This window comes from Barbatula barbatula (assembly GCF_947034865.1).
Source record: "Barbatula barbatula genome assembly, chromosome: 6".
Classification (NCBI taxonomy): Eukaryota; Metazoa; Chordata; class Actinopteri; order Cypriniformes; family Nemacheilidae; genus Barbatula; species Barbatula barbatula.
In genome coordinates this window covers 1,852,289-1,874,900 of record NC_136765.1, presented here as the reverse complement: position 1 = coordinate 1,874,900, position 22,612 = coordinate 1,852,289, and the positions used below count along the sequence as shown (strand labels likewise).

Below are 22,612 nucleotides of genomic sequence, written 5' to 3'. Positions count from 1 at the left end.
GTTTGGCCTCTAGGTGGCGCTATAATGTACATTTTCTCGAAAAGGGCAATAACTACCCAACAGTTTGCCCGATCGACTAATTTCTTGGTACGGTGTGTCTTTTTGTCATGTACCACGATCCTAGTAAAGGACATTGGTGTATGTAAAAAAACATGGCCGCCATAAGCCAATGAAGTTTGAGCACTCTTTAGACCGAGTTAACGGAGGCCGATCGAAACGACACTCGCTGGGCTTATTTCGACTCCTGGTCAAGAACGTCTGTAAGAAATATGAACTCATTCTCATTCCCTCTGGATACACTAGCTCCGAGGTCACCTACTAAAGGCAGCGCCTTTTGGCCGCTAGTTCTCTTCATTCTTAACAATTTTGACGCTTTAGACTGCTCGAACCCGGGAATTGCTGCTTGCAGCTATATTTACCTTTAGAATTGCATTTTAACTAATTTCATTTAACTAAATGACAGCCTAGATAACCACATTTTTTCTGGGAAACCAGAAAGAGATTCTTGATGTAAAGGCATCAACAAAAGATTGCTTGGTTGATACATCCCAATGTAATGTTGTTTTTTATTGCATGATTCTACTCCAAATTCTGTATTTCTTTAGTGTCTGAATTTTTTTCAGAAATTTACACTATGACTGTGATCTCCGGGTCATGATGTAATGATGTGATGTCAGAGGACTGAGTAAGGAACTTTTGAGGACTGAACCTCTGAGATGAGTCTCCCAGGGGAGCAGAGGTAAGCAATTTCATTTAAATATATTTTGTTTGTACAGCACCTTTCGCAATTTTGCATACATTTAGGTAGTGGTTAATAAAGTAAAGAATACAAGGAACTATGATGTATTTTTTTAAAACGATTTATTTTTCACGAAACTTTATTTTTCACAAAACATAGTTACTTTCATAATTTTTAAGCAAAACTGTAAAATAATCAAAACCATGCCATGTCAGAGAAGTTTTTATATTTATTTTATAAACAGCTTGAACATAGTAGGCGTTCCTCAAGGACCACAGTGCTACAAAAACAAGGCAGGAGCAGGAGCAGTGTCGAAAACTGCACATGCGTCACTCCTTCCCTGTTCCCTATAATGACATTTGAGTACACTATATGGGGAAAAGGTAAACGATAATGAGTAAGGGATTTCGGACATTTATGTATGCTTTAGACAGCACTGTTGAAGACATTAATCATGTAAATAAAGCTCCTTTTACACCAGCCAACAACTGGGATAATATCAAGGGAAATAAAAAAAACATCTACCTATATTCTGTTCTTTACGCTTTGAACTTCATCGTTTTTAAACCCCTCCGTTTTCCTCATCCACACTACAACGCGAAAAAACATGTTTTCAAATGTATCCGCTAGAAAGCGTTTTTCAAAAAGCTCAGTTTTCGTTGCCATAATGAAGTCTCAAGTGTGGACGAAAGGCCAAAACGGACAGAAAAAGCATGGTGTCGGTGTTAGTCTGATTGGATATGAAAAGTCAGTTGTAAAGACGCAGTAACTTTGGATTCATTGTGTTAATACAGGCCCCTCACAACACCCCCTGTCAGGAACGAGGAAAGAGAACCCAAGTGCAGGCAGCCAAACGGGGTTTAAACAGGATTTTAATAAATAATAAACAGGAACAAAACAAAAACCCACGAGGGGGTAAACAGGGAACACAATAAACTGAAGACTAAACACTTGACAAGAACTACAACTACAAAAACACCTAGACTAACAGAACACTCACACAGACCAGACCAGACCAGACCAGACCAGACCAGACCAGACCAGACCAGACCAGACCAGACCAGACCAGACCAGACCAGACCAGACCAGACTATCAATAACAATGACAAAGACTCCAAGACATGGCATGGCAAAAAGCATGAAACATGTACAACGAACGAGCACAGGACAATGAACACGAGGATGTTTTATAGGGGAAACAAACACAGAATAATTGACAAGGGTCAGGTGCGGGTAATGAAACACTCAGGGAAGGTTAACGAGGAAACGAGATGGCGGGAACAAAGACACGGACCAGAGAGAGAGCAAGAAAGCCGATCGAACCAACATCTCTCTCTCACATAAAACATAAGACTTTGTCACAGACTTTCTATTTTTATCATTATTTTGTTAAAATTTTCAAAGTACTTAATTATTCTTAAAGGTGGAGGGGATGGGGGTTGTCATGAATCTGCCTTCATGTCATGTCTATTCTTGGTCTTGAGGCAGATTCATGACAACCCCCATCCCCTCCACCTTTAAGAATAATTAAGTACTTTGAAAATTTTAACAAAATAATGATAAAAATAGAAAGTCTGTTTCAATTTGAAATAGTTTAAACATTTTGGAGCAGCTATTTATTTTTTGTAATTTTTAAAACAATTCTACAGTAACACAGCCATCACTTTTCAACGAGTATATTTACATTTACATTTATTCATTTGGCAGACGCTTTTATCCAAAGCAACTTACAAGTACTTTTATTTTTACAGTGGCACATTACTGCAGAGCAATCAGGGGCAGTCATGACCTGCTGGCACTGAGATTAAACCGGTAACCTTCTGATCACAAGCCCAATGCTAGGCCATAGCTTACCCCGTCAGTATATATTTTTAATGGGAAAAAAGCAAAGCACCATCATAAATAAATGATTTAAAATCAGGCAACTGCAGGAAAGTCTTTATTCTCTTTATAGCCTACATTCAGAGACTGTACAAATAGGCTATAACTTTAGTTTTTTGCTGTCTGTATGGCGGACAAGTGTATTTGGATACTTTAGGTGTGTTCCACTTCAAAAGAAAGAAAGAATCTCAGACTATTTTGGCCACAGTAGGGGTTGACAAAATCTTATTATCAGGTACAGTAGGTCAAGTCCAGTTGCATTTTAACTAAGAAACTAAATAATGTAGAAATGAAACACTGCTTATTCACTGTATTAAATAAACACACTGATTTAAAATAAAGAAAAAAACTTCTTTAGTCAAGAGCAGTTCATTATTTTGTATTTTGTTGTTTTATTAACATTGATGACAAAAACAGCAGAAGGGTTTTTAGTCTATACATAAAGGATAATGTAATGCAGCCAGAGAATAAGCCTGACACGACCAGAAGCGGATGGTTGTTCTTGTCAATGACAGCCTGCAGGAACTGGCCCTTGTTGCTATTCTCCTTGGAGGCTTCTAGTGTGATGCCTTTGAACATACATGATGTTATCCTCACTTCTGCCTTTGCTTCTATAGTCAAATGAGTCCACCGGAGACTCTTGGCATTTACATTTACATTTATTCATTTGGCAGACACTTTTATCCAAAGCGACTTACAAGTAGTTTTTTACAGTGGCACATTACTGCAGAGCAATCAGGGGTAAGGTTTCTTGACCTGCTGGTACTGAGATTCGAACCAGCAACCTTCTGATCTAACCTCTAAGCCACAGCTGACCCCAGCTGGCATCAGTGAGCCTGCAGTTTCAGGGAGAGGCTTTGTATCTCACACAGCACATCTTTCATCAGTGCAAGGTCTTCAACAAAGCCTGTGCTGCTGAGTTTCGTCAATAGGCCACTGCATTTTTACAGATCCAAATCAGTGCGGGAAACATCAACAGAAGCATTCTGCTGTTGTGTGGCAAGTGCTGGAAAGTCCTGCCAAACAGCTCTGACAGTGCTGAAACTGCTGTCAACCCAGCGAATGGAGAAAATGTGCTCAATCTTCATCAGTGAGATGTTAACATAAGTGGCAGCATCATGGAGCAGTCAGGCATTTTTTGGAGATTGGTGGTAAATCGTATACAACTTTGAATTGATGATTTCAAAGTGGTTACATCCAGTTACAGACTTGCATGTGTGGCGCACAGTAGGCTTTTGGCAGAAAGAAACTAGAAGACAGGGAGAGAAAGCAAGAAGAGAGAGAGAGAAAAAGAGTCAAATGAGGAAGAGAGTCTACTACGCCACCCTGGTCACTAAGCCAGGGAAGTATCCTAATGAGGACACACAGGTTTGGTTTTTCCTTTACACAGAGACCCTGATACGTGGGTATCAGAAAAGTACAAAAATAGTATTTATTTAACAAACGTAAAATACTGGTATGTAAGGCAATTAGGCTCAATCATAATTACCACACAATAATAATAAAATATTATCAGGACTCGTGATTACCAGAAGCAGGACGAGCTAGTGCCAGACTTCGCCAGCGTAAGCGATCGTCAAGGAGCACCCACACGTGGACTACACTTCACACACACGTCAAACAAGATCAAGCCCTATGGGTTGTAGACTACACACTGTGCATCCGGACCCACCACCAAAAATGCCAACTAGCCCTCCTGCTTCGGACTCACAGTGCCTGAAGATGATTAGATTCAACTTTATTGTCATTACACATATACAAGTACAGTGTAACGAAATGTGGTTTAGGTCTAACCAGAAGTGCAGTTAGCAAGTGCAGGATATACAGTTAGAATAAATACAGAATACAATAGTGAGAATATAATACAGTGGGCATGGACTATAAAAATATTTTGCAGTAGGTATGTTCTATGAAAACATGAAAGTAGCTATATACTATGAACAATATATACAGATGACTATATACTATGAACATTAATGTACATGTGGATATGAACAGATAATAATTTAGACTAAAATAGTGCAAGTGACTTAGGTATGCATAAATTATTGACATTGGCTATTAAAGTTGCAGTGCAATAGGTGAGTTAATGCAGTTGTTGAAGTTAATGCAGTTATTAAAGTTACGGCGCAGTATAGAAGTTAATGCAGTTAATAGGTTGCAGTCCAGAAGATGAGTTAATGCAGTTAATAAGGTTACAGAGCAGTAGATTAGTTAATGCAGTTATTGAAGTTACAGTGCAATAGATGAGTAGTTGGAGTTAATAGAGTTACCGTGCAGTAGATTAGTAAACACAAGAAAGCAAATTGCAAACAAAATTATAATTGTTCTTTCACATATGGTTACCCAATTTACTGTAACACTCCCGTCCGTTTCCCTGCCTGTTTTTCCCTATGGACTTTATTTCTCACGATCCCGCGCTTGTTCGTCATCCGTAATCACCTCGTTTCCTGCACCTGTCAGTCATCATTGCCATCACCAAAGACTATTTATACTCTGTGTTTCTGTTATTCCCTAGTCGTTTTAATGTCAAACATTAAAAGTTACCTGTTTTTGTAAGCCTTGGAGTTTCCTCGTTTCTGAAGCCGCTCCGTGAGACGTGACATTTACAAGATACAATATGCAAAACAAACGAAATAACAAAAGAAAGGAAAGATGATCCACTCAAACCTACACCCATCGGGGTTCAGTAATTGTGCATAGACACTGTCACCAACCTGTCCCAGCTGAACAGGCGGGTTTCCACTGGCAACCCCTCTTTCCCTTTCAGCATTCGTATTACTCCTTACAGATCTATACCGGATCTGAAAGTCAAAAGCCGCCAATTGGGAAGACCAGCACTGTTCTGCCACCCCGAGTTTCGCCGAGGTCAAATGACTGAGAGAAATATTATCCTTAAAGACCACACACTTGTTACCTAACACAAATTCCCGGAATTTCTCGGTCATGGCCCACTTGAGTGCACAGAACTCTAACTTCAGGGAGCTATAGTTATCCATATTGCGCTCACTGGGCCTGAGACTGCGACTTGCATATGCAATGGGACGTACCCTACCCTCGTACTCCTGTGAGAGGACTGCTCCCAACCCTCCATGACTAGCGTCCACCTCCAGGATGAAAGGCAAAGAGAAATCTGCATATGCAAGCACCGGGGCCGTGGTTAACCTCCCTTTTAATTCCTCAAAGCCCAACTGACACTGCTCATCCCAAGCACCCTCAAAACTTAACTCAGTTCGTTTCTAATTCAGTGACGTTAGATGGATTACGCCACTGAGCCACAGCTTCAATCTTACCAGGGTCGGTTGCAACTCCCCGGCTGATATAATATGACCCAAATACTTCACCTCTGTCTGAAAAAACGCCTGGCTCAAGACCATCTCCAGCCTCTCCAAGTGCTGCTCTACAGAGGAAGAAAACACAAAATTGTCATCCAAAAACAACAATAATGATTGACACTGCTGGTCACCAAATAACTAATGCATAAGTCGCTGGAACGTGCTGGGGGCATTGCAGAGCCCAAACGGCATCCGATTCCACTCGAATAACCCGAATGGGGTGCAAAAAGGGGTTTTTGGCTCATCCCCCTCTGACATGGGAACCTGATTGTACCCACTGGTTAAATCAAAAATGGAAAACCAACGGGCACCAGTCAGGGCGTCCAGCGACTCCTCAATTCAAGGCAATGGAAAGGCGTCCTTCCTTGTTTTTAGAATTTAATAGACGGTAGTCCACACAAATGCTAGACTACCGTCCTTTTTTTTACTAGCACAATTGGAGAGGCATAGGGGCTGCAGCTCTCCCGCACTACCTGAGAAACCATCAACTGATTAATGTGTGCTCTCACCACTTCATACTCAGATGGGGGAATTCGATGATACCGCTGTCGAACCGGGGTGTCATCTATCAGTGGAATGTTATGTGCAATGATATTAGTGCACCCCAAATCCCCTTCAAAAGCAGAAAAAAACGAATCATACTTCACCAGGAGAGCCTTAACCTTACGTTGCTCCTCTTTGGACAGGAGGGACAAATCCAAACGCATCAATTTGGCCTGGAACAGTTGGAATACTCATAGGAGCAATAGACCACACCCTAAAGGATGTAGACTTCACTTCAGTGACACCTGGGGGCAAACTGACCACATTCACATTCGTTAAAGTACCTATTACTCGGCGAGGGAAAAGCAAAACATCAGTGATCCCTACGTTAACCACTGGAACATACACAGTGCCGTTAACATTTCGGAACAAGGCAGGAGAAATCAATAACCCCATGGGTAGTCCTAATTCTGGAGGTTCAAGGAGTGCAGTAACGTTGGAATACTGCTCCGAACAAGTTGCGGCTACCAGTTTAATGGTGCCACTGGGTATACAGTATGCCCGAGGACCGCAGGTCTTAACTTGACCTGTTTCTTCAACTGGAGGAAGAGTGCTGGTTTGATGACAATATTGCAATGCCCGAACAACAGGGATGGGAGCACTCACTACTGGTGGAAACTCAAACAGAGAGGGGCCGTGTTGTCCCAACAGCCCTTGTCCCAACAGCCCCTGGTAACACTTACCCAGTACTATCATCCCCAAAACTCAGGTGCCTTGAGCACACATGCCACCCGGGGGGACTTTATCTACTAGCACACCACAATTTGGTTCTAATTTCCTGCAAAGCTCAACATCTAATATACCCTATTTAAGGAATGGAAAGTCCGTTCGCAGTCTTAAGTTGCAAACACTGACAGGTTCTAAGGCGTTCCTGTCCCCATGGCTCAAAAACAACTCTCCGTAAGAGTAGATACCATGGACCCAGCATCTATCAAGCACGGTACTGAAATGCCCCCCATGAGAGCATTAATATGAGGGCATGGGGACATAAAATTTAACATGGGGTCAGGAATATGCAACACATCTGAGCCGATGTTCCCCCCACCGAGCTGTGGCTCTGCAACTCGGCGGAACTACATTTTGTGCATTTTGCACCGTCACAGACCACTGAGGAGAGTCACAAACACCCGGATGAACACCCTGTACGCCATATTGAAAACCATGTGCCGAGGGGAGAAAATGGCTGTGATCTCTTGTCCCGCCCAACATGCCCTCCTGCTCCCACCTAATATCCTCCCTGCAAACCTCCAATAAAGTGACACTAGGTTGACGATGAAAAAGAGAAAGACCAAGTGATGTCAATGCTGTTGTCCAGTGATGAAGAGGAGCAACAGCCAGAGGACAGTAAGATAAGGGCTTATTTAAAGGACACTACAAAAAGCAGTACAGGACCACTGGAATGGTGGCAAAAGAATGAGGAGAGATACCCAAAGCTGTCCAGGGCCGCAGAGAGATTCCACAGCATCCCATCTACTTTCACACCATCAGAAATAATTTTCTCCAAGGCTGGATTTATTATCAGTAAAACCAGGATCGCACTGCTGCCGGCCAACATTAACAAGTTGGTTTTCCTCGCACACAATTTGAAAAGACTCAAACGCACACAAGCAAGAGTGAAAGATTGGATTCAAACATTTCAGCCGTTTCTATTTTAATTTCCCGTGAACATGTTTCGCTAAGAAAGATTCAGTTTAGCGTTTATTGTTGTTGCGGCAGTTAAAAAGAGAAAGTTCACAATTCTGGCTAAACTTTCGTTGTTGTAATAATTTCTTTATTTTAATATTATTTATTGATCACTCAGGGTTACCTAATTTAACTGTGGCTTGTGTTTTTTTTTATATATGTTCCCCTGCACTTTGGCATTTTGCACACATTTATTATGCTTCCTGTGACTTGATTCTGATTTCGTTTTTATTTATTGTTTTATTATTAGAAATGTATATTCTGTTCTAATTTTATTCTGTAAATTAATGTTTTTCGTTGTGTTGATGTTGCGCTGCACTTTAAGCATGCTGGCACAGGCAATTTTGCCGGTTTAATTTAATGTAGCAAAATGTGAAATGCAAATCCTGTCTGCAGTCAGTGTGTTCTTTTTTCTCTTTAGGCAGTTTTTTTTTAGGTATTCTAGGTATGTTCTTTTATATATTTGTGTGATGTTCTGTATTTCGATCGCGGCTTTAAAGTATTATGAGAAAAGGTTTTACGAATGTTTATCCACAATATTAACTTTTATTTAAACCTAAATAAGAAAGCCATTGTCAGTTCGTCTGTCAGTTGGCAGGCAATTTTGGTCGCTTTATTAAAAGTTGTTGCTCTGTGCAGTGTGTAAAATAAAACAAAAATAGTTTTACCCTCCTGCTGACTACCTAGTGTCGTGCCCCTCACACCCATTCACACACACGCACGCACGCACGCACGCACGCACGCACGCACGCACGCACGCACGCACACACACACACACACACACACACACACATAGATGATTCGACTATCAGTCGACTATAGAAAGAATAGACAATTCTGATTCGAATTTGTAAATCCTTAGTGGGGGACACCCCTAGAATATACTGTAAGTTTGTTGTGGAAAAAGAGCTCTTATTCTTACTTTCTTTATTTATTAACCAAGCATTAAATGCTGAAATATAAATAAAAAAATCTGTATAATCACACTGTACTCTGGCCCACCTCTTACAAGCGAGCCAGGGACTGCTAAAGAACCATGCCCTGGGGTCAAACGTGCTCGGGTACAGTTCAGATTGCCTAGTGAGAGTACACCCTAAGGTTTTTCCTTTAATTCAATGTTTATCTCTCTGCTCTTTGTTTAATTTCTGTAGGGAAAGATCAGGATCACCTGTGTCTGTAAAGAGTGACCAATCACAAGAAGAAATGCCAGACTTCATTGAAAAAACACCACCAGATACTGAAAGGCAAGTAAAAAAAAGTGTACACTGCAAGTAATGAAATCTCCTTAAGACCCACTTGTAAGATCTGACACATTTCCCATTTTCCTAACTCTATGCATTCTTTAAAACTTATTTTACTCGTTGAAGTCTGTGCTTATTAAGGTACTCGACAAAATGTGCTTTATGGCATGTTGTACGTTTTTGTTCATTCAAGCACGAAAGAAGACTTGATATTGGCACGCTGTCTAAAAAGAGATTCACCTTCAACTGAAGCTATCTGTACAACGGTGCCAAGCAACACAGCTACAACAATACAATACAACGTTTATTTATAAAGCATTTTTAAAACAACCAAAGTCGACCAAAGTGCTGTACAAACTATTGCAAGACAAAACAGGTCAATCAAGTTCTAAGTAATAAAACACAGACTATAAAAACACACACTGTAAAATGGATAAGGTTCATCAAAGCATATCAGGTCAAAGAATATTAAATGCCAACGAGAAGAAATATGTTTTAAGAGTAGACTTAAACAATTGATAAAGTTCTGATAAGGACTGTGAGACTATTCCACAATTTAGGGCCAACAACAGAAAAAACCTCTCTGTTTTTAAGACGTGCCCTGGTAACTTGTAGTAACCTCGAGTCAGCAGAGCTGAGTGCTTAAACAACACATTAATGTCCCTTATTTGTCCATTTGTCCAAAAAAAGACATTATGACATTATCTGAAAAATCCATGCATGTTTAAGTGTGCCACACGGTGTTCAATGAAGACATGTAAAGAAGGTACAGACAGAGAGTATCTTAGTGACACTGGCAGCATGCAGATCCTCTCATATTGAAAAGTGTTTATCTTAGAACTCAACAGTTACCATCATTTTGATATGCAAGTCTTTATCTATGAAGGAATCTCATACTTTCAAACCAGCTACTTACGGGACACAGCGTGATGGAACAAATATGAAAGGAAGCGAAAATATTTCTACGTTTTTGCTCTCCCCTGAAACATTGCTTTCCATAGCGAAACTTTTGCGTTTCCCCAAGAATAATTTTGGTCCCTTAGAAAAGGTTAGCATTTCCCAGAGATTATTTTGCACTCCCTTGCTATAATGAACTCTGACTTTGAGGAGAAGGCTACCTTTCTGCTCTCGGCCAAAGGAATGACATTAGTTTTTCTTATTTTGCATTGGTTCATGTGAATTATTTTCATATTCTTAATTAACATTATCCGGAGATTGATCAGGTTTAAAATGTTCGTACGGTGATACAAATCGATCTGTGCAACAACATTTTTTTTAATTGAGGGCTGATTATAGGTACCCCCAAGAGCGACGGCACGCTCCACCTGGGGGACATCAACATAGCCCCTAGCTGCCCCTCCAACGAGGGAAGAGAGGGCTACAGAGTCAGTTTGACGGGAGCGTGCCGAAGAGGGGGCGCTCCAGGTCTTGCTGAGCTCCTCATGAACCTCTGGAAAAAATGGGACATGGGCCAGGTGCGGTTTAGAGTCGCATCCTGAGCTCGATCTCCCGTAGGAGGGGGCTCCAAGGAATCGACAGGGTCGGATGCCAATAAGTCGCCCTCCGATGCTGCAATAGACATCTCATCTTCGTCACGCATCGTGTCCGATTGCGTGGCTGAGGAGTAAGACGGTGCAGCACCTCCTTCTTGGGAAGGCAAGACGAGCCAGACAGGGCGTGAACGGTCCATGAGCTGTCGGCTGCAGATTCACGCTCACGGTAATTCCCATGGCACCCAAGCTGCTCGCCGCCGGTGACAGCAGAGCCGTAGCCGCTGAGGTTGCAGAGCGGGAAGCAGACGAGGTGGTGGCTGGCTCTCGGAAGAACAGACAGCCACCGTGACCGTAAGGTCTGAATAGGCATCCGCCTGCAGTGCGGGCAGGATGTATCCACGAAGGCTGCCTCAGTGTATTGGACCGCCAAACACCTGAGGCAGACATCGTGGGAATTGCACCCATGAGAGCAGCGGGACATGCCACGCTGAGGAATTAGCTCTTTTAGAATCAAGCTCTTTTAAAGCACCTCTGGAACTGCCGAGACGCCAAGGGAAGGTCGCTAGGAAGGGACACTCCACTGCACCACGTCGAAGTTTCAGCCATGTGAATACAGTCATCAGATGCACTAGGCTCCAAAGAACAAAAGATGAATGAATGAGCACGCCGTGCCCCTTTTATACTAGGATATCCGGGGGCGGAGTCCAGCATGCAAATTTCATTGGCCTTTTCAAAACTAGTCAGAAGATGATAGGTTCTCAAGTCAAACCCCATCTGTTGGTTTGACACAACGTCGAGAGACCGACAGAAAGGGAACAGGGACTTATGTGAGGATCCTGTTTGTGGACTTTAGTTCGGCTTTCAACACCATCATCCCAACAGCCCTCCAAACCAAACTGACCCAACTCTCTTTTCCTAGCTCTATCTGTTAGTGGATCACCAGCTTTCTGACAGATAGGCAACAGTTAGTGAGACTGGGGAAATTCATGTCAAACAGATGCTCCACCAACATTGGTGTCCCTCAGGGATGTGTTCTCTCCCCACTGCAGACGACACTACAGTCATCGGCCTCATCCAGGACGGTGACGAGTCTTCTTACAGACAAGAGGTTGAGCAGCTGGCTGTCTGGTGCAGTCTTAACAACCTGGAGCTGAACACGCTCAAAAAAGTGGATATGATCGTGGACTTCAGGAGAAACCCCCGTTCACTCCCCCCACTCACCATCATGAACAGCACTGTGGCTGCAGTGGAGTCATTCAGATTCCTGGGAACCACCATCTTTCAGGACCTGAAGTGGGACAATCACATTGACTCCATTGTAAAAAAGGCCCAACAAAGGTTGTACTTCTTTCGCCAGCTGAGGAAGTTTAACCTGCCACAGGAGCTCTTCAGTTCTTCTCAGCCGTCATTGAGTCTGTACTGTGCACTTCAATAACTCTGTGGTTTGGTTCAGCTGCAAAATCAGACATCAGAAGACTACAGAGAAATGTTCGGACTACTGAAAGGATTATTGGTACTCCCCTGCCCACCCTTCAAGAACTGTATACAGCCAGAGTGAGGAAAAGGGCTCAAAAGATCACTCTGGATCGCTCACATCCAAGTTACCCCATCTTTGAACTTTTGCCATCTGGCCGGCGCTTCAGAGCTGCACATACAAGGACAGTTAGGCACAAGAACAGTTTCTTCCCCCAGGCAATCTACCTCATGAACAGTTATATGTTCCCCACTTATGCAATAAAAATGTGCAATATCCTTATATTTATTTGTTACCCCTCCATCCTAGTACATCCCTGCATCTTACTCAATCCTATTTCATTATCATTTCTAGCACAATTGTTTATACACTTATTTATTTGCCTATTTTTTGTCTGTGTGTTGATGTATCTGTGTACTGGAAACTTATGTCACTAAAACAAATTCCTTGTATGCGCAAGCATACTTGGCAATAAAGCTCTTTCTAATTCTGATTATGTTTTTTACCTGACAATGCAAACAACAATTAAATTCAATCACGGGTTCATTTATTTATTTGTCAAAGAAAGATATGCACACTTTTAGGAGAAAATAGCCATTATTATCAGCTTTTTAACTATTAATAATTTGATCTCTTCAAATGAAGTGTCTTTTCTCTTTCTGTCATTAGTGTAAGATCAGGATCACCTGTAATCAGCTCTGTGTCTGTGAAGAGTGATCATTCTCAAGGTAACAGACCAAACTTCAGTGAAGAAACACCATCAGCTACCAAAAGGTAAATGAAAAGTATTCAGATCTCAACAAAAAGCATCAATGACATGTCACTCTGGCCATGCATATTTAAATATTGTGCCGCAAAAAGATCACTAACTGTTTTTGTCAGTAACAGCGTGGAAATGCTGAATTGAGTTCTCCCCCCCAACAACTCCCCCTCCCTTGTTTGTTATTTTTATTATGCCACCCCAACCCTTTTGTCATGTTTTATTGTCTGCCCCTGATTTTGCATACCATGTTTTGTTGGATGTTGTCTGTTTCCCAGTCAGTCTTGTCTCGTTAGTCTGCTAATCCGCTGTAAACGCCAGGGGTTGTTCATTAAGGGGGGGGGGGGGTTCTGTCTTATAGACGTGTGTGTGTGCAGAGTTTATATGTATGTGCGAGAGTTTTATAGATGTGTGTGTGCAGAGTTTGTACCCATCGAGTTTATATGTATTCGTGACAAAGTGTACATGCATGCATTACTTACATAATATGTATTGGTATGGATTTCACATTAGTGCGCACATGTTTTTAATATGTGTTTGCTTGAACATCCAATAATATACATGTATATGTGAGCAATGTATATGTGTGTGAATGATCGCTTTTATATATGTATTCATAAGCGCAGTTTGTGAATCCTATACGGCGCCTCATATCCTTGCTCCAGCCACTCACTCGCTCTGTTTGGTTTCATTACAGTGTGCTCCTTAGCACTGAGAGCTCCCTCTGCTGTCCAGAAGGTGCCTCTGTGGACCAGCCATTTCAAACCCATCCTCCAGTATTTGGGCCACGCCTCCTTATTTGCATACATGGCTCAATCCTCAAATGCCCAATCCTAAATCCCCAAATCCTCAAACCTAAATGGCTAAATGATTAAATGCCCAATCCTATATACCAAATTAATTTTCGACGTGGAATTTTAGTATTAAATTTAGACTTTTAGTTTACAATCTGATCCAAAAATCCCTCCATATGTTATGGTCTACGGTATCAAACGCAGCACTAAGGTCAAGCAGGACTAGGAGTGAGATGTTACCTTTATCTGATGCTATAAGCAGGTCGTTTGTAGCAGTTTCAGTGCTATCAGTGCAGGTCTAAAGCCTGACTGAAATTTTTCGTGTATGTCGTTCTTTTGTAAGAAAGAGCACAACTGAGTGCACACAACTTTTTCTAGTATTTTAGACAGGTATGGGAGATTTGAAATCGGTCTATAGTTTCCTAGTTCATTTGGATCTAAGTTTGTTTTTTGATAAGAGACTTAATGACGGCCATCTTAAAGGGTCCTGGGACATGGCCTAGATTCATTTAACTAGTTGATAATGTTATAAATGGGCTCAATTGCAACAGGTAGTAACTCTTTTAATAATTTAGTTGGTATGGGGTCTAATAAGCAAGTTGTAGGTTTAGATGTTTCAATAAGTTTAATTAAATCTTCCTGTTGTATAAGTGAAAAACCCCTTTGTTTTGGAGCCATAGTTGGTACTAATTTATAGGACAGACTTGAAGGTTGAGTTTTTACTATTTTGTCTCATATGTTTTTAATTTTCTCGTATAAAATGTCATGAATTAATTGCTACAAAGGTGCGGCGGAATAGCCAGGTCAGTTGATGTCTGTTTATTTGTTAATTTAGCAACTGTATTAAATAAAATCCTTGGATTGTTTTTGTTAGTTTCCATGAGGTTACGGAGGTGCTCAGCCTTTGTTCTATAACAGTTTACACTCTCTTTCCACCCAGTTTTTAAGACCTCTAATTGGGTATGTTTTTCATTTGCGCTCCAGTTTACGTGTTTCTCTTTTAACGGCGCGATTGGTGCTATTGTACCTTGGTGCTTTGTTTTTCTCATTCATCGGTTTTGACCATTAATGTATTCGAGGAAATAGTGGCCAATTTGCTGGTCATGTCACTGAGCGATTCTGTATATATTGTTATGGTTATTAAAGGAGTCAGATCTGGCAAGATCATTGCGAGATTAAGTCTCTTCAAATGAAGTGTCTTCTATCTTTCTGTCATTAGTGAAAGATCTGGATCACCTGTAATCAGTTCTGTGTCTGTGAAGAGTGATCATTCTCAAGGTGAAAGACCAAACTTCAGTGAAGAAACGTCTCGGGTTACTTGCTGTAACCCTGTTCCCTGAAAAAGCGGGAACGAGATGCTGCGTTTCAAACGCTATGGGAGAACGTCTTTGTTCGACCGGTTGTGAAGCACGTGTGTCAAACACGCCAAAAATTCTTTTGGCTTTAAATAACCTCGGCAGGTAATTTGGTTAATTACACCAACACCTGCAGGGTATAAATACGCATGGCGCGAACGCGTCTTCAGGTTCCAATTTTGTCTGAAAGGACGTCCGGCACGCCTACAGTGCGGCATTGAGGCGCAGCATCTCGTTCCCGCTTTTTCAGGGAACAGGGTTACAGCAAGTAACCCGAGACGTTTCCTATCAAAAGCTACACTTGATGCTGCGTTTCAAACGCTATGGGAATGAGAATACCAACGCCGCAGCACTGGAAGTGTCTGGACCCCCAAGGTTGTGTGGTATGTGTGCACAAGCCAAGAGAAGGCATCAGACGTGACTCTGGGATGTAGACTCCAGGACATGTGAGCCTGGAGTAGCGTGGACATCCAGACTATAAAATCTGACAAATGTGTGCGGAGAGGACCAGCCCGCCGCATCACACACTTGCTGCAAGGGGACACCTCTTGCTAAGGCCATAGAAGATGAAACCCCCCTTGTTGAATTGGCTCTGATACCCAGAGGTGAAGTTTGGCCTCGCGCCTCATAGGCCAGAGCAATAGCATCCCTTACCCAATGTGACATTGTTTGCCTGGTGGCAGCCGCCCCTTTGTTGCGGCTCCCATAACATATGAAAAGCTGCTCCGATTAACGCCACTGGCTAGTGCGGTGGATGTAATTCTGAAGAGCACGTACTGGACACAGTAGGTGTAATCGTTCCTGCTCCGACGTCGTGAACGGCGGAGGACAGAAGGCCTCAAGAACAACCGGATGCACGGTGGAGAACGGAACTTTAGGCAGATAACTCGGGTGAGGATGCAGAATAGCTTTGACCATCCCGGGGGCAAATATTAAGCAGGACGGTGAGGTCGAGAGCGCCTGCAAATCTCCAATTCTCTTAAGAGAGGTGATTGCCATTAGAAAAACCATCTTAAAGGTCAGAAGCCTAATAGGTGCTGACTCCATAGGTTCAAAAGGGGCGCTAACCAGACCCTCGAGCACTATTGCTAAGTCCCATGATGGAACAGTCCGTCTAGAAGGAGGCATTAGCCGCCTCGCTCCACGAATAAAGCGGGCGACTAAAGGGTGTTTTCCCACAGAAACCCCATCAATCGGGGCATGGCAAGCCGAAATAGCGGCCACATAAACCCTGAGAGTACCGGGGCTTGTCCCTGCGGACAGTTTCTCTTGCAGAAACTCCAGCACTGAAACAATCTGGCAGTGAATTGGGTCTGTATGGTGTACCATGCACCATCTTTCAAAAACGCTCCATCTAAGGGCGTAGCTCCTTCTAGTGGAGGGAGCCCTAGCACTTAAAATAGTCTCTATTACATCAGGCGGAAGCCCTGAACCTCTCAGCTGGTGCCCTTCAGGGGCCAGACATGGAGGTTCCACAGCTCGGGATGGGGATGAAACACCGTCCCCTGTGCCTGAGACAAAAGATCTCTCCTGACTGGGATCGCCCATGGCGTGTTGTCGAGGAGGGATATTAGGTCCGAAAACCAAATTCTGGTTGGCCAACGGGGAGCTATCATTTCTAGGCAATTTATGTGCCAATCGAGAAGATGACCTCTCCAGATCCCTTGGGCTGGACGGCCATCTAAAACCGCACCCCAACCCGTGAGGGAAGCGTCTGTCGTTAACATCCTGCGACGACAACACGGACCGAGAGTGGGACCTGGAGTCAGAAACCGAGGTCTGAACCACATAGAAAGGGTGCGAAGCCCCTGGCGCGTCACCCTTATTTGCCTCTGGGGGTTGGCCCTTGGATGAAAGCCCCTGGCTCTGAGCCACAACTGAAACGGTCTCATATGCAGGAGGCCCAGAGGTATTACTGTGGAAGCCGCCGCCATGAGACCTAGAACTCTTTGAAAGTGATGATTTGTCACTCTCTGGCCTAACCTGATGCTCCTCAGGGTGCTCTGAATGGATTTGACACGTGCAGGTGACAGTTGTGCCTGCATTGCAATCGAGTCCCATATAACCCCCAGATACGTTGTATTCTGTGTAGGGGAAAGAACGCTCTTCTTGACGTTGAGTCTTAACCCGAGAGTCTCGAGATGAACTAGGACGACATCCCGATGTCGAAGCGCTAGCTCCCGAGACTGAGCTAAAATCAGCCAGTCGTCTATGTAATTCAAAATGCGGATGCCCTGGAGTCGCAGAGGAGCCAGAGCTGCATCCATGCACTTTGTGTATGTGCGGGGTGACAAGGCTAGGCCGAATGGAAGAACCCGATACTGGTAAGCTTCGCCCCCGAAAGCGAACCTCAGGAATTTCCTGTGTTGTGGCAAGATCTCTTTGTGAAAGTATGCGTCTTTGAGATCGATCGTCAAGAACCAGTCGTGACACTGAATTTGAGACACAATCATCTTGATTGTCAACATTTTGAACTTGTGTGTCTTTAGGTAGCGGTTCATTCCGCCAAGATCTAGAATTGGACGCAACCCCCCATCCTTCTTGGGAACTAGAAAATACCGGCTGTAATAGTAATAGTCTGACATTCTGTCTGATAGGGGAACACGTTCTATGGCCCCTTTGTACAGCAGAGCTTGTAACTCTTGTGTCAACAGATGTGCTCGCTCCGGTTGGACGGAAGTGGAGACCACTCCGTTGAAACGCGGAGGACGATATGCAAATTGAATTCTGTAGCCTTTGGCAATAGTTCTTTCCACCCATGGAGAGATACCTGGCAGTAGTTTCCACGCTGCCAGCTTCTCTGAAAGGGGTATAAGTGTTGACACTTCCTCTAGTTGGGGGGATGCCAGACGTTCGGCGTTCTGAATCATGGCAGGAGACGACCGAACATTTAGCATTTTTGAGACCGCCAATCCCTGAAATGCCGGTGGCGGCGGAGATTGCAAAGCGGCCCTGTGAGGGTGCCGAAGAGGAGCCTCTAATTTCTCTTGGAATTGTAAGCACCCCTCCCTGGGGGGGCACACCCCCACAGTCCCGGGCACACTCATCTCAGGACCTCTTCTTCTTAGAGGAGATGGACTGCCTCAGGTCCGGCCTCCCCGAGGTGGCCTGAGGGGCACGGTGGGCCGCTCCCCTGCCTCTTTGAGGGGGGGCGCGACTCGCCACACTCTGCCTGACGATATCACGTCTCAGGTAGACCGGACCCACCCGAGACTGTGTGCCTGGCCGGGACTGGGGAACTGGTCCAGAGTGGGTGGCCGACACTCCAGACGCTTGAGCACGACGGGGGAGATACCTCACGAAAGCCTCCTCGTGGCGTCTCGACTCCCGGAACCTGGTGACTACGGTATTAACCGCATCACCAAACAGTCCAGAAGGCGAGATCGGGGCATCAAAGAGGAACGCACGGTGCCGGTCCCTGATGCCTGTGAGGTTCAACCACAGGTGTCTCTCCGTGGTTACCAACGCAGCCATAGAACGGCCGATGGCACGGGCCGTCTGCTTGGTCGCACGGAGAGACAAATCTGTGGCCCGGCGTAGTTCTGAGAACGCCGTTTCATCTATCACCCCGTCAGTGCTCACGTCATGCAGCAGGTCAGCCTGATATGCCTGCAGAACCGCCATGGTGTGCAGGGCAGCACCAGCCTGACCGGCTGCCTGAAAAGCCTTCCCCACTAGCGCAGATGTAACCCTGCAAGGCTTGGTAGGGAGAGAAGGCTTTTTCAATGATGATGATGTCCCAGGGGAGAGATAACTTGCCAGTGTCTCTTCCACACGTGGCACCATCGTGTACCCTCGTGGTCTCGCGCCGACAATAGTCGAATAAATCGACGTTGACGGCACGAAAACACGGGAGGAATGAGGTCTCTGCCATGACCGAGAAATCTCGGCGTGGAGATCCTCAAAAAATGGGAGAGCCCGACTTTTGGGCTCCTCCCCTTGGCCACCCGACAGATATCTGTCGTCTAACTTTGAGTGTTTGGGGATCTCTTGTTCCTGCGGCCAGTCGAGCTTTAGACGGTCGACTGCATTTGTCACCGCCCCGAGCAGCTCATCTAACGCTTTTGCGTCGCGAGAGGAACGCCCAGAGGCGGCGCTCTCCAAGCCCGCAGAAACAAGAGATGCCTCGTCCTCCGCCCGATCCGAAGAAGTGCCGAGGCATGCTTCGGAAGCGGACGCTAGGACGTCGCGGCTCGGCGAGTGCACGGGAGAAACGGCTTCCGTCTCCCGTGCCTCGGCTAGATTGAACCGCGAACCCCAGCTCGGGGGAGAGACGGCTCAATCGCTCTTAAAGAATGAGTGCCGAGCACGGAGAACCTGGATGTCGAACACATCACAGAGTTCGCACTGTCCCTCCAGTCCCATGGTGGCATGATCAACCCCCAAACACTCAAAACAGAATTCATGTCTATCCAGTTCGTCCAGCTGCCTCTGACACGGAGGCACACATTTCCGTTCTGGACTAGACATGATCCTTTATTTCAATTCTTAACTTAAAGAAAACTTTGCTTTAGCTTTCGCTTTGCTTTCACTTAAGTTTCGCTTTTCTTTCACTTAAGTTTCGCTTTTCTTTCACTTAAGTTTCGCTTTGCTTTCACTTTAGTTTCGTTTTGCTCTCACACGCACACATGCATACAATGCGGTCCTTGAAGACAAAAGAACCTGAAGACGCGTTCGCGCCATGCGTATTTATAACCTGCAGGTGTTGGTGTAATTAACCAAATTACCTGCCGAGGTTATTTAAAGCCAAAAGAATTTTTGGCGTGTTTGACACACGTGCTTCACAACCGGTCGAACAAAGACGTTCTCCCATAGCGTTTGAAACGCAGCATCAAGTGTAGCTTTTGATAGGGAACACCATCAGCTACCAAAAGGTAATAATTAAATCAAACCAATTTCACCAAAAAAGTTAAAAAAACACCATCATGACCAAAGGATAAAAAAATTTCTTATTGTAACACCTAATGCGGAAAATTAATGTCTGGGATAGAAATTCCCCAATAAAAATGAGGATTTATTTATTTAGATTATACTTTCAGTAAATATTGAAGAAAGTCACTGTGAGTCAGAATCGGTTTTTAATTTTCACCAAAATCATTTCCTGGGACAATATAAAATGTAATTATAAAAAATAAGTAAATAAAAAAAAGACTACATTAACAATGTTGGTTAATTGTGGGAAAATATAATCTTTTTATCATTATATTAACTTAAAGTGCAGAGATATTCAATAGACTGAACTCGGAAGCGTTTCATCCAGACCCCAAGATAAAATTACCCATTAAAACAATTGACCTTTTCCTCTTCAATATACCTGAGCTGCAGACACAATCACACGTGCTTAGAGGCATACAGTGTAACAAAGCTGAAACACCAAAATAAAAACAAATATAGTCTCCACCCATTTCCGTTCTCCAGATTGGAAAAGGAAATGAGGTTAGCACATAAAATGCGAAATGTAAACTGAAACGGAAGCAGGAAGTTAATTTTTGTGTGGTGTTCGAGGTTGTGCTGGATTGCGGGAGAGGTGAAATCCAAGAAAAGCCTATATCCATGTGCGATCAAAAGCCAACACGTCTGCGTTAAATGGGAGACCGGTTAAAAAGAATCTGACGGTGAACGCGCTTCCCCTTACCTTGACGGCTGTGACGTATTCCGCAGCTGAGTGAATGCTCTGCCTTTGCTGGAGTGGACGCGGGAGTGTAGTAGGAAACTCACACTCGCAAAATCACGAGGTTTCCAGCGCTGAGCGTTTGCAATCCGAGGGGTTGATGACCGTCTGAATAGTCTCACCCTTTGCTGATAGTGGCGGCTTCCGTGCATACAAACCGGCTGGACTTTTCCCACACACAACCACACCATTGGCCTCAGCATTTTCCACACTTTCCTATTCACTTAGTTACACTCTAACTACGACGTGAGTAGTGTTCCTCCAATTTTCTATGTCATTTATTGTATTTAATTTGTTTAATTTTGTTTAACCTCAGTTGGTTTCGCCATTTTTTTTTTTTGCTCAACATTTATTGACTGGGTTTTTTTTTCCCAAGGAAAATTTAGAATCTGTGATCTAAAATTAATGTGAGCTCAGTTTCTATATTATGGTTGTGATTCTCAGTTTATAAATGAGTGGATAGTGTTTAAGTTATCTTTTGGTTTCTCTCTCTGTTTTGAAATACAACACTCTAACCCCAAATTCTATGTTTTTGTGATTTTTGTATGGAGTTTCCTAGTGAATTTGTTATGTAACGAGTGGCAATACGGCTATCTGGGAATATTTGTTTAACTATTGACAGGATTGCCTGTCTGGCGCCCGAAATAATTTGACCTTCATCAGAATTAACCATAATTAGTAAATATATATTATCGGGTCGCCACCGTTACAGAAGTGGCGCCCGAACAGGGACTTGAAACTTGCTGAAATGCGAAAATTTGTAATATGAAACATGTGAATAGGATATTACATTTGAATGGATTAATTTTCTTATGGTTGTTTGAATCTGTGATAGTTGGATTGTAAATACTGTGTTGCGTATTTTCAGTCAAAGGAAAGTGTATGAACCAGACATACATAACCCAACAGTGGGTAAAATTGTGCCGAAAAAAAAGTGTGTGCATTTGTAAACCATCAAGAAGTGGTAAATCTCAGTTGTCTGTCTTTAGTTGTGGAAGGTGTCGCCATTTTGTAGGTTGTTATTTTGGGGCCCCAGAAATTGAGACCGGCCCTATAGTATTCATTACATATTTTTTCACATTTCACCTTTCCATTTACATACATACAGCAACGCAACCATGGCCAATACCCCTACACCACCATCAACTTTTGTGGTAATTGATCCTCCAGACGTTGCGACACCCAACTGGGTCCAAGTACAACAAATCCCCCAGCAACCCAGACCACCACCTCCTGTTCCCACCTTTTACTCTACACCCACATTGTTTTGCAGTCCTTCTCTAAGAACCCAAGTGCGCTTTTCTACTCCACCACAAGGGGAAAATGCTCCCTCAGACGGATCTCATGCAGTTGTGCACCTCCACAGAAACTTCAGCTCCTTCAGGAACACAGCAAGACTTGCCTGGAATTCTCCCAACTCCTGGCAGAGGAATTTATCAGTTGTCAGAGCAAATAAAAGGTAACTGGGAAAGCCTGTTTAACTGTCTCATACAGCAGAACCAAGCTTTGAAGGTACTCACCCAGGAGTTGGCAACTACCACTTCACAGCATAACGCCAAGTTTGAAACTTTGACGGCTAACATTAACTCCAACCATCAACAGCTTCAGACCACGATCACTGCACAGCAACAACGTGAGGGAGA

The 22,612-nt window shown here is 43.7% G+C and overlaps 1 protein-coding gene across 1 annotated transcript in view; it reads left to right on the top strand.

The window, feature by feature from the left end:
• LOC306895607 (uncharacterized protein) overlaps positions 1–22,612 on the top strand; it is a 130,969-nt gene that overhangs the window by 3,904 nt on the left and 104,453 nt on the right. The window contains exons 2-5 of the mRNA XM_079458977.1: positions 624–739; positions 984–1,122; positions 9,333–9,425; positions 13,059–13,163. Of these exons, the coding sequence (XP_079315103.1) occupies positions 1,112–1,122; positions 9,333–9,425; positions 13,059–13,163 (209 nt within the window). The 5' untranslated portion in view covers positions 624–739; positions 984–1,111. The remainder of the gene's footprint in view (positions 1–623; positions 740–983; positions 1,123–9,332; positions 9,426–13,058; positions 13,164–22,612) is intronic.